This window comes from Sipha flava, unplaced genomic scaffold (genome assembly GCF_003268045.1).
Source record: "Sipha flava isolate LNK unplaced genomic scaffold, YSA_version1 51_pilon_pilon, whole genome shotgun sequence".
NCBI classification, from domain to species: domain Eukaryota; kingdom Metazoa; phylum Arthropoda; class Insecta; order Hemiptera; family Aphididae; genus Sipha; species Sipha flava.
In genome coordinates, this window is record NW_020273468.1 from 1,316,071 (window position 1) to 1,329,442 (window position 13,372).

Below are 13,372 nucleotides of genomic sequence, written 5' to 3' on the forward strand. Positions count from 1 at the left end.
TAATTAATTATTTGCGTACACAATTCATGTCTTAATATAAAAAGTAACCTCTAGTTTTGATTTGTTCTTTCAAAATTTTTTTAACATTTAGTTAATTTACGTTTTAAATTCTTAAGTGGATCATGAATTATAGAAATTTTTAATTATTTTACATTATGACTACACTGTAAGTAATTTTAGAATTTAAAAGGTTAGTTCAACCATTGAAATACAATTGTATTCAAAACTAGTGGTCGCCTGTTAAAAAGTTGTAATTTTTAAGTTATATTGCACATATACTTAATTAATAGAAATTAAGAGACTAAAATAAACAAATTTGAATTATAAAATACAATTACAAATTAAATGAAATCATAATTACAAATCAAAAAAATATAACTCGTGTTGCATGTGACTCTGCATTGAAATATTAGTACTTTCTTTGCTGAACTATAGTGATACAACTGAGATGTGTATAGGTCATAGTGAAGGTACAACAATTATAGAAAAGTATCGTTCACGGTTTTTAAAAGTAGATATGTATTTTTAGAAATATATAGTGGGGGTCGTGACCTTCGTAAGACTTAACATAAATTAAATCATAAGAGCGTTGTAAAAAATATAAAATAAATACAAATAATTTAAATAGAAAGGGAATTAAGTAAATGAAAACTAATATTTTCATATTCTGTAATAAAATTACATGGTTTTTGCCTATTGTGTATACATATATATATATATATATATAATTACAAATAAATTAGAAATTAAAAATTGGAAATGTGGATCAAGTGATATATAATTATTCAACGATATAATTTTTTGGGCTAACACAATTAATTATTGTAGGTTTACTAATATGTAATGATATAATTTATTTTGACTGTTATTTGTTTGGGCACATAAAATAAGACAACAATTATTTGAATTTATTAATTTTCATTTTGTACATATCATCCTATCTAAATAGAAAGGTACACAAAATATGAAGATATATTTTATAATGTCACCATAAACATTTATTTCAGAGTATTAAACAGATTTTCTCCTTCACTTTAATCTTTTCTCAACGCTCTTTTAATATTTTCACTTTCGAAATTCGAAGGACACTCGTATATGAAAAAAAAACAGTACTAAAGTAAATAATAGTATACTTTTTTAGTTTAATATTTAATAATACAATTGGTTTAAATTATCTGTATTATAATTGTAAGCTTTAATATAATTACTTTTTTATAATGATAATATAAATTTGTAAGAATAACAGCCAAAATAAAAAGTAAAAAATCAATAACGCACATACTATATATTAATAAATATTTATCAATAATCTATAATTTAAAATCTATATCATTGAACTATATTATTCCTGTGTGGCTGTATCTTATTATAAATACGCGTTAAAACTCATTTACGCTATTGTTCACACTTATTCTCGTTATAACAATAACTGATTGGACAATACAGCAATAGGTTTGTCTCATATTTGAGTGCGCACTTCAAATGCCATATTTGATATTTCAATGTATTAAAATACTCGTTGACAGTGTAGATTTATGAGGAAATAAACTAACAATAAAATAAAATAAAATCATAATGTATAAATCTCACTTATGACAAATAGACTAGGTTTTTAGATGTAATGAATGTTTTTAGGTGTTCTAACTTAAAGTTATTAAAATTACTATTAGTTGTATTACTTGTATTAATTGTTAAATTTTTCTAAAAATTTTTTCTAAAAGTGATCTGATAATATTATAAAAAATATTTAAAGGTATGAATTATTATATGTATTATCGTACAAATATTTTTATACGAACAATATATAATATGATAAATTAATATTCTCTTTTTCTGTATTTTCGTAGCAAGTCATTTCTGATTTTTGAAACTTTTTTCTTCTAAGAGAATACCCAAAAATCCTCTCCAAAAATATACCACTGATTACATAGTTATTAAAATAATAATTCTAATTATTATTTGTAATCAATATGGTAATTGTTAATTATAATTATTAAAACAACAATAGAAATTTCCGCATTAAACATATATATCTATAGTTAAATAAGTATGCATAAAAAACAAATATATTTTTGAAAATATTTTTCTAATATTAAATTGTTTAATGAATGAAAATGAATGAGTGAGTAAAAATATTAAAAATAAAAATACCCGCAATTATGGACCGTAATTAAAATATATATAATAATAATTAGACATTCATATGCATTGTAAACACAATCTATTATAACGAGCAAAATAGTTTAAAAAGTAGGTTTAAAACCAATGCGTTGTAGTGTAAAATAGACCTTTGAATCCATTAAAATATTTACACTAATCTGTTTTCCGGAACAGTTATAAATTTATCATTTTGCTATTAAATTACAATCAAAACATACAATTATATTATAATTTAGTTTCACTCTAAATATGTTAATTGTTAAAGTAGATCTTCTTAAAATAAAAGAGTTAAAATAATCTATAACAACTGCATTAAATGAGAATTTAGAATAGTTCGTTAATTGTTAGTGAATCTACCTGTTATATAATGTTAGCGTATTAATTACTTGGTTTAACACAAGGCATTTAAGTCGAATATCTGATTGTATAAAATCGTTAAGTAATTAATTAGGTGTAAGCACTAAGTATGTACCTAATATTTAATCGTTTTTTACGTATGCGCTCCAATATATATTATCGCATAAATATGTAATGTACATAGTACAGTCGTGATAAACGTATTATAAATTAAATTATTATTTGTTTGAACGATGTAATTGGAAATACATTTTAGATTTGCTATATTTAATACAAGTATAACAATAATATGTACTGTTGGTGCTTCCAAAAATGAAAATTTTCATGATTCTTATTGATAATTCAGAGCGGTTAAAATTTATAAATTTACATTTTAAAATATTTTACTTGAATTTGTATATACAATCCACATAAAATTAATAAAAATATTATTTATTAAGAGTTAACGCCCGCGAGGGGCAAGAGTACAGTTAAGTAATTATTATAATCTAGAACAATAAGATGAGAATAATACAAAATAATTACAATAATAATAATCTCCTATAAGTTATAATATTTTGAATACATGATATTTTAATTTCGCCTTATCATCTAAAAAAAAAATCAAAAACTTTTAATTCATTACACAAACTTAACATTAAGTACTTAGGGCTGTTTAGAAAAAAATTGTTTGCTTGTATTTCAGTGTAAAAACAACGAAAATTACGAGTAGCAATTTGCGGTACGCTAAACGGAATTAATTATAATAATTCTGGACCGTCTATAAAGCCATTTAAGAGTTCATGTATAAAATAAGCATCGATAAAATTCCGTTTAGATTTCAATGTTATCATGTTGAACTGGTTTTCGACTTCTGAAATAGAACTACCGACTAGATTAAATTGATGAGCTACGTATTGTGCTGAGGAAACGTTTTCAATTTTATCAGTTAAACCTATTGGTCTTAGGTTCCAAACTGTTGAACCAAATTCAAGTCCAGATCAAACCAATGCATTGTATAAGGTTTTTAAATAGTTTAAATGTTTAAACTCAGTACAATTACATTTAATGAAACCAAGATTTCTAAAAGTTTTAGCGCAGATACTATTGTTGTGTTCATTAAAAGTAAGATTAGATGAAATTAGATGCAAATAAATAAAATTATAATTTGTTAGTTTATTAAAAATATGTACGTTAAAAATCGTTAAGATTGCCAATTAATTTGGTGCGTGAAGAAGAAGTTGACTGTAGATATATATTATTACACTTATTGGATTTTACGGTAAAAATAGTTATATAATTAGTTATTAGTATACTGGTGCAAAACAATAATTTTCTCATTAAAAACAAACATATTTTTTACATTATAAGAGTTAAACAATACATTATTTTATAATGGACTAACTCAGTGTAAAACGTGTGGTTTACGTATTGGATCACAATATTAATCCATAAGTAAATACTTAAATATTTTGTATAATCAAACACCTTGGGCAATATACTATGAGGATACGAAAAAACGGGTGATAATACTATGTGTAATATGTGAACCGCGGAATGCGAAAATAGTCACGAACAGATAAAAATAACTCATACTTGGTGTAGTTGACGTCAAATGTCTCGGAACAAAAGAAAAACCCTACGTGATATACAGCGTTTATATACCACCTATACGATATTATTACCAGATATTATCTAAGAAAATATTATAACATATAATATTTCACCCTCGCATTGAAACAGTTATATTGTATTAATATGACATCGTACATTTTTAGATATTTGAGATGCTTCTGGTTTCTGCTACCCCACTTATCTAAAGGGGTTAAATACTTATGGCTGAATAAACATCGTGTCTTAAAAAGGATTTTTCAATTTGTATTCTATAGAACAGTAGTAGTTATATATAAATAAAAATGAGTATAAATATAATGACCTACCACAAAATTGTTTAATATATATTTCGGATAAATAGTCACAAACACTGTTCTAGGCGTCTCGTAGTGGGCTGATATTAATAAAAATTGAGAATCATGAAAAAATTATAAGTACATATAGTTTTCGATATTTTTCTTAACTGGATTTATACTATAATACATTAAAATAGTGATATTGATATAATATAAATTATATTGTGTTGTGACCACTCGTTTAATATTAACAAGTGAGCTATTACGTATTATTTAGTATGTTGTTATTTATTGCCATGGTATGTTATATGATTTTATTCAATTATTTTCCTTTCCTTCTAAATTTAAATGTCTGAAATGCTGTTAATTATAATTAAATCTATAGTTTTAGCACAAATGGCGTTTAATAGTGATTTCATAGTTAAATTTTAGAACTAATTTAATTATAATTAATTATACCAAGTGTATTATAAACGTAATGGTATAAATAAAACGGAAAATTCTTCTAATTCTCACAAGAATAATTCATCTACATCCGAATAAAATAAAAATACAAAATGTAGCATACTCAAAAAATTTTTTATTAAATTATATGTGTTAAGTTATTATTTGCAATTAAAAGATTAACATTTTTTTTGTTTGATTAAATGTGAACTATAGATAAATTTTATAAAAATGTTATTGTAATTTAATTTTTTCCAACATTTATAAATTTTAGCCTACTATGTGTCAATATATATCATACTAAGGATAATATTTAGAGTAACGGATATATAATAATAAATTCTGTATTATATACTTATCGAATACACACGCATACATATATATATATAGTATATAGTGTAATAAGTTGATTCTCTACGTGCAGTTGTGACAAAAATGTTTGAAATTCGGTTATGTTGTCGGTAGTTTGCATTGCAGTGATATTAATAATGGTTAACTTTTCATATTACGAGATTCAATTAGTTCCAAGGAGGAATGAATGGTGAAATAATATAAAAAAATGGACATATCAATCGAACGCAGGTGTAGTGTATTCATACAAAATCATGAAATGATAAAAAGTCTAGCACACAAATCGAAATTAGATAGGTAGTATATTTAGCAACAGGATTTGTTGAATCTATCCACTCATACCTTTTGTCATCAATTGCCAACATTTTCCACATAAAATATACGAATTTGGGTGGATTTTGACTAATGTGGGCAAAGATTAAAATGAGCATCCGCGTAATATGGGTACTCAGTTCGGTATATGTTTATTCAGCAATATTTATTTTATTATAATAATAACTAATACAATTGGGTTTCATCGTATCTATGAGATTGTATTTATCAAAAATAATTAACTTTTAAACCTTTATGGGATTTTGTTGTGAGTTTAATTGAAGAATGCATAGGAATGTTTATCAAAAGCAATACAAAATAAAAAAATGAAATGATAAACTTACAAATTTCATTACCTAACTCGATAACAATAATTTCAGTCTTTCCGTGGATTTTAACGTGATTAACGTTTTTGATTATGCCTGGAAAATTTCTTTCCGCAAAGGATATTTATTTATCTTTTAATTTAGCTTTTTTTTTGCCAAATTTATGGGTTAGGTACGTGTGTAAAATATAAAATTTTCGATAGTGGAAAAGGTGGTTTTTTTTAAGTAAATTCAGTTTATTTGGACAACCACTTAATGTAGGGCCAATTATTTTGGTCTCAATGTATCCAAATCAATCGGAATTCAATGTATTAATTTAATATTTCAATTTTTAACTCTAATTACGATACAGCAACTATAGCTTAATAATATTATTAATTCTATTGTTTTGTATTAAAATGTTTACATATTATTTACCTCATAGTCCTTCAAAGACCTTTATAGGTATATGAGTTATCCACCTACCACTTGATCTAATGTAAAAGATTTAGTGGCCGCTACGCGTAGTGATAGTGATGGATGCCACTGATGAGAGAAGAGTAATAATCTGAATCGAGAAATAATTTTTATAAACGACAGTTATGATTAGGACGATTTTCTCGGTCGGGATTAGGAACTGTCCCAATTCCATATAACACGCGACTTGTTTTCATCCCATCACGGCGCAACAGATGAATACGGTCAATAGACGCAACTAGGGAGCGCAAGAGGGTCTTTAACACTACTGTGTTCAAATTTAGCATTCCTGTTTTTTTTTAGATCAATTTATAATAATTACAGTGAAATACCATCAGTTTTACTCTCAGCAATTTCAACACCCTCAATATTTGAACGCTATTTGCGCTAATGAAGCTAATGTACGCTTCCCCGTCTCCTCGCTATCGAAGAGTCGAGTATCGTTTAGTTCATGGACTTTAAAAGATGTTTAGGATTATAATTATCATCTATCACACTAACGCCATCTGTACGTTATATCACTCAATATGTCATATCACGTCTATCCACTGTTGGTTATTAAACGACGATGTCTGTGGTCCGGTCGTTGTCGATAAGTGTTATCAGCCCAACACAGAAAAACGTGTTTTCGAATAATGATCGTCTACAGGTAATTTTTCTTAAAAATCGCGTTTTAATCGTGGTGAAAACATTTCATTATGTGTATGTTTTTTTTGGAGTTTTCTTACTTCCTGACGTCTCTAAACTTTATTGATACTTAATAATGCAAAGTTGTGCTTGAAAATTCTTGAGTTTCATTATATATTCAGTGACTGATAATGGCTGAAGAATTCGACGACAAGAAGAAAGAACATCGGAAAAGACATTCTGGTAATATATTCTTTTTTCGTTTTCACACGTATCTTATCATATTCTCGTTTGTAATTTTGATAATTATTTATTTCAAATTTTGTAAAACTTTATTTATTCTTTGTGTAGGCAGGAAAGCCGAGAAAAAAGACTTAAAGAAAAAATTGGATCAAGATGAAGCATCTGCAAGGAAAAGAAATCCCAAGGCATTTGCTATTAACTCTGTTGTTAGTGCTCAAAGGCGATTTAGAAGGTGGGTGGAACATCTAATTAATCTGTTTATAGAATATTTTTAATAATTATAAAAACAAATTTGTATTGATTCAGAGCTCAAGATTTGGATACTAAAAAACAACATATTCCCCTTGTTGATCGTACACCTTTGGAACCTCCACCCATTGTTGTTGTTGTTGTTGGACCACCAAAAGTCGGTAAAACTACTTTAATTAACTGTCTTATAAAGAATTTTACTAGACTACCTCTGACTACCATTAATGGGCCTGTTACTATTGTATCTGGTAAAAGACGACGTATTACACTAATTGAATGTAATAATGATATAAACAGTATGATTGATTTGGCCAAAGTTGCGGATCTTGTACTCCTGATGATTGATGCTTCATTTGGATTTGAAATGGAAATATTTGAATTCCTTAATATTTGTCAAGTAAAATTACAAGTCATAGATTATTTGTAAAGTATTAATGATTTATTTATTTTATATAGGTGCATGGAATGCCAAAGATAATGGGTGTATTATCTCATCTTGACATGCTGAAAAATAATAAAACTCTCAAACGTACTAAAAAGTTACTTAAACATCGTTTTTGGACTGAAGTTTATGCAGGAGCAAAATTATTTTATTTATCTGGTATTCACCGAGAAGAATATGTACGTAATGAAATTAAAAATTTAGGAAGGTTCATATCAGTTATGAAATTTAGGCCTTTAACCTGGCAAACTTCTCATTCATATGTTCTGGGTTTGTACATTTATTTTAAAATATGTATTGTTAAACAAGTTACAACTTAGATACTGTCAATTACTATTATTTATCACTGCTCTAAAATTTAATAATAGTTTTAGAGTATGTATTATAGTATTTAGCTTTTGATTTTTTTTTTTAGTATTTTGTTTAGTGTTAATATTATTTTTTAATGATTTAAGTGGATCGTTTGGAAGACCTTACACCACCAGAATTAATTCGTCAGAATGTTAAATGTGATAGACGAGTGAGTTTGTACGGATTTGTTAGAGGTATTCCAATGAATAAACAAAGTAGTGTTCATATACCAGGTAAATAAAACTAATATTAATTGAAAAACTATATATATAATAATAAATATATGCTTAAACCAATAAATTCAATAAATTTCTTAGGTTGTGGAGATTCACCTATATTTGATATGTGTTATCTTCCTGACCCTTGCCCGTTACCAGAAAAATTAAAAAAACGAAGTTTAGTTGACAAAGAACGTCTTGTATATGCACCATTTTCTGGAGTTGGTGGAATTGTGTATGATAAAGACGCAGTATATGTTGAACTAGGTGGAAGTCATTCTCATAGTAAAGTAAGTTTTTCTCGTTAAATTTATTTACAACAATATTAAATATTTCATTTGTTTAGATTATGAATAATACTCAAGATAATACTCCTGGTAGAAATTTAGTTAACAACATTGTGGAAACACATGATACATTAGATCAAAAAATAGATCGTAGTGAAGTTCAAATATTTTCAAATACCGAACCAATAGTTTCAACTGATTTTGGACAGGAGTATGTATAAAACTTCACTCGTTAATAGGGCCTGAATTTATTCTTCTAAAACTATTGAACAATTACCTTAAAAAATAACCTATAACATTTAATTTTAGAAATTATATTGTCTTTTTTTAATTTATCATTTACAAAAAAACTATATTAATTTTAACAAAAAATAATAATAATTAACCTGATGTTTTTATTAAATTTTACTTGATGTGGCATCAATGATTTTGATTGAATTTATCTTATGATAAATAAAATATATACTATAAATAAGTTAAATTTAAATTATTAAGCTGTGTAATGTACAAAAATATGCAATAAAATTAAAAAAAAAAAAAATTGAAATATGTTAGAAAATACTCTAAAAATGAAAATATTTTCCAAATAATATTTTTACATTTGAAGTGTTAGTTTCATGAAGAGAATTATAATATATTTAATATATACTTGGAAAGTCTTGTTAAGATGATGATTTTAGATCACCCTATAAAAGATGCACATTGTATTGAATTCAGAGCCTTTTATATTAACATTTATTTTCATAATGAATATGCCAGAACTTTAAATTTTTATTTTGTAGTGATGAAATGGAAGAAAATATATCTGTAACTAATGTTAAAGATCTAAATGATGGAAGAAATAGACGTAAAGTCGTATTTAGATCAGATGATATGAACTTTTCAGATCTTGATGAATCTGATAATGATAATGATGACAATGAATCTGATATAGAAGATATTGCTCCTATAAGTGAAGAAAAAATTAATACTGATTCTGAATGGTCAGATTCTGAGGATGAAACAGAAAATAAAAATAGTTCTAATGACAAATCACGTTTTTATGGAAAATCCTTTGGTAAAGAAAATGAAATCAGAAAAAAAATTGCTAATGAGTTGGCGAAATTGGATAAAATTAATCAGGAATCAAATATTAATAACTGGAATGATCAAGAACAAGATGTTTCTGAAGGTAATCTGGAATATGATGAAAATTCTGATGTTGAAGATGATAGTGAAAACGAAGATTTAAAAGATAGTGAAAGTGATGAAAATATGGTAGATAATTTAAATGACCAAGGCAGAAAAACAAGTTTGGTTGGTAAAGAATTAACTAATGGTTTACAAGAAATTAAAGAAGACACCACATTAAATTGGAAGAAAAATTTATCACAAAAAGCAGCAAATGCATATTATGAACGACAAAATTCAGTTGTTAACCTCTGGAAACTAGTTTATGGTAAAAAATTTTTAGCAAACAAATTAAATTTTCAACTTAAAATAAATTCAGAAGTTTTAATATTTTGAATAGGTGAAGAAGTTAATGAACAATCGAAAGAAGATCAATCAAATGAAGAGGAAGATGAATTAGGTGGTCTCTTTCGAATTTCATCAATGAAAAATGTAAAAAAACAAAACGAAAAAAAAGATATGAATAAAGAGGATGTTTCTAAATTTAATGTTAATCATTATCATGATTGGAGTTTACCAGAAGTAAGAATTAAAAGTACCTGCTTGATTTTGGTATAAATTTAAAGAAGCTTAAACTTTACAGATTTTTGGTTAAACTTCTCAAAAATATAATCAAATTAACTAATAAATATTATTAGTAGTTATATTCAATAATTGTTTATTGATTGATTTAAGTTATTAATTTTTTTTTAGGTTTGTGATACTATAAGAGATATGTTTGTAACTGGAAAATGGAAACGTAATGAAGATGCTACAGCACTTCTTGAGGATGACGATGAAGAACTTTATGGGGATTTTGAAGATTTGGAAACTGGAGAGATGGTGCAAGGCAAAAATGTTGATTCTGATAATGATAGTGTCATTGAAAAACCTAATAAACCATTGACTGAAGATGAATTGATCGAAAAAAAGAAAAAGTTAAAAGAACAGTTTGATGAAAATTATGATGATAAAGATGGAACTCCTAGTACTTATTATGACGAATTAAAAGAAGAAGCTTCCAAACAAGCTCAACTTAATAAAAGCCAGTTTGAAGGAATGGATGATGAAATTCGTGTGCAGCTAGAAGGATATAGAGCTGGGATGTATGTGCGAGTTGAATTAGATGCTATGCCTTGTGAATTAGTAAACAATTTTGATCCATCCTACCCTCTAATTGTAGGAGGTCTTCAAAGTGGAGAAGAAAATATTGGATTCTTAAAAGTTATTATTAAAGCTTAATATTTGATAGAACTGTTAAATTTTTTAATAAATTAACTGTATAAATAGGTTCGAATTAAGAAACATAGATGGTACAATAAAATACTAAAAAATCGAGATCCTGTTATTGTATCAATGGGTTGGAGAAGATTTCAAACATTACCAATATTTTCTAAACAAGAAGATAATATGAGACATAGGTAACAAGTAAATTATTTAAATTTATAGTCTTAAAATGTTTTTAATATTTTATGTTTATTAAATTTTAAATTTCTAATTAAAATATTTCAGAATGCTTAAGTACACTCCTGAACATGTAATGTGCATGGCACACTTTTGGGGTCCAATGACGAAACCTGGTACAGGATTTCTAACTATTCAAGATGTTTCATCCCAACAGGTATAAAATCTAAACAACTTGTTAGAATATTATTTAATATTTATTTGTTTAAAGGCTGGTTTCAGAATAACAACTACTGGGACAGTTGTTGATACTGACCAATCAACTCAAGTTACTAAGAAATTAAAATTGACTGGTTCCCCTTTGAAAATTTACAAACGAACAGCATTTATTAAAGATATGTTTAATTCCACTTTAGAGGTAACCAAATTTGAAGGTGCACGTATTAAGACTGTATCTGGTGTCAGAGGACAAATTAAAAAAGCTTGTCCAAAACCAGAAGGCTCATTCAGAGCTACTTTTGAAGATAAAATTAAAATAAGTGGTATAAATGGATTTGTTTAATATTTTACATACATTAAATAAATATTATTTTAACCATTATTTTTTTTATCAGATATTGTGTTTTGTCGTACATGGTACAATGTTGAAGTTCCAAAACTCTATAATCCAGTTACATCACTACTTTTACCTTTAAATGAAAAGAACTCTTGGCGTGGTATGAAAACTACTGGACAGCTAAAAAGAGAAAAGGGAATTAAAGGAATGCCACAAAATGACTCTATGTATACTGTAAGTTTTTAATATTTTTATATATGATTAGACTATGATTTATATTGTACAATTAATAATTCTATAAAATGAATGGGTTTCATAGTCAATTCATAGAAACATGAAACATTTCAAGCCTCTCAAACTATCAAAGAATTTGCAAGCTCAGTTACCATATGTTGATAAACCTAAGACTTTGGCTACTGCTAAATTAGATTTGAAGAAACAACGTGTAGCTGTGGTTAGAGATGGTCATGAAGAACAAGTTGCGTCGTTGATGAAGATGATTCGCACTACCTATAAAGAAAAGAAACGAAAAGACAAAAAAGATATGAGAGTAAGAGTCAGAAAACATAAAAAAGATATTCAAACCGAAGTAAGAGCTAAGTATAAGAGAGATCAACAAAAGAAAAAAGCTGTTATGAGAAAACGTTCTAAAATGTCATCTAGTAAATAAATGTACGTTTTCTGTGTTAAAAATCAACACTATTTTATATTGTTTAAATAAATTATGTCGATTTCTTTATTAAATATTTATTCTTATACCTATCCTTATGTCATCTTTAATAATTGTTTCTATATGGATGTATTATAATCTATTCATATTTATGCATGTAAATTAATTAGTAATATATATATTAGGGTGGCACATATTTTTAACTTATGAACTTTTGGTTTCTCGCCTTCTCATTTTGTTCATTATTATCAGAAAGTAATTAAGTAATATTTCATACATTTTTACGGTTTTTTAAGTATATCAGAATAATGGTTGATGATATAAAAAAAAATCCCATACAAGAATGATAAAAAATTAAGTTTTCTAAAAAAATTGAATAAGATTATAAATTTGTTGATTAAATTGAAATAAATTGATTGTTTTATTGCAAGAGTCGGGTAAAAATATAAATCCTTTCTAGTGCAAGAAAATAATTAATTTTATAATATTACAAAAAAATACATATAAGGTATGAATTGATATTATTCTATTATTTTTATAAATACAAATTAAAAATTATTTACAATCACATAATATAAAATAATGTTCTTTTTATCTGTACCTTAGGAGCAAGTTATGATTTTATTTTATTTTATCTTCTGAGGGAGGGAGTCGTGACTCGGGACCTCCCCCAACAAAAAAAAAGGCACAAACGTTGTTTAGCCTCAATTTTTCAGTAGTTAAATGTCAATCTAAATCAGTCTAAACTAAAATTATTATGGAAAAATTAAGAAAAATATTTTTAAAATTGTTAGTTTTATTTATTCTGACTTAATTTTCACATTTGAGTACATTTTAAAACGTAAATAAATAAAATTAAAAACAATATAACTCAAATACAC

General features: G+C 26.1%; 1 protein-coding gene across 1 annotated transcript; it reads left to right on the forward strand.

Moving 5' to 3' along the window:
* Nucleotides 1–6,900: 6,900 nt before the first annotated feature.
* On the forward strand, nt 6,901–12,565 carry LOC112690728 (ribosome biogenesis protein BMS1 homolog). Its single transcript, XM_025564799.1, has 15 exons — nt 6,901–7,165; nt 7,274–7,397; nt 7,472–7,811; nt 7,871–8,126; nt 8,312–8,440; nt 8,525–8,715; nt 8,772–8,923; nt 9,495–10,150; nt 10,223–10,404; nt 10,576–11,085; nt 11,152–11,282; nt 11,374–11,482; nt 11,537–11,807; nt 11,880–12,055; nt 12,141–12,565. Exons 1-15 carry the CDS (start codon nt 7,114–7,116, stop codon nt 12,489–12,491), a joined length of 3,630 nt encoding a protein of 1,209 aa, XP_025420584.1. The 5' UTR covers nt 6,901–7,113; the 3' UTR covers nt 12,492–12,565.
* The last annotated feature ends 807 nt before the right edge of the window (nt 12,566–13,372 follow it).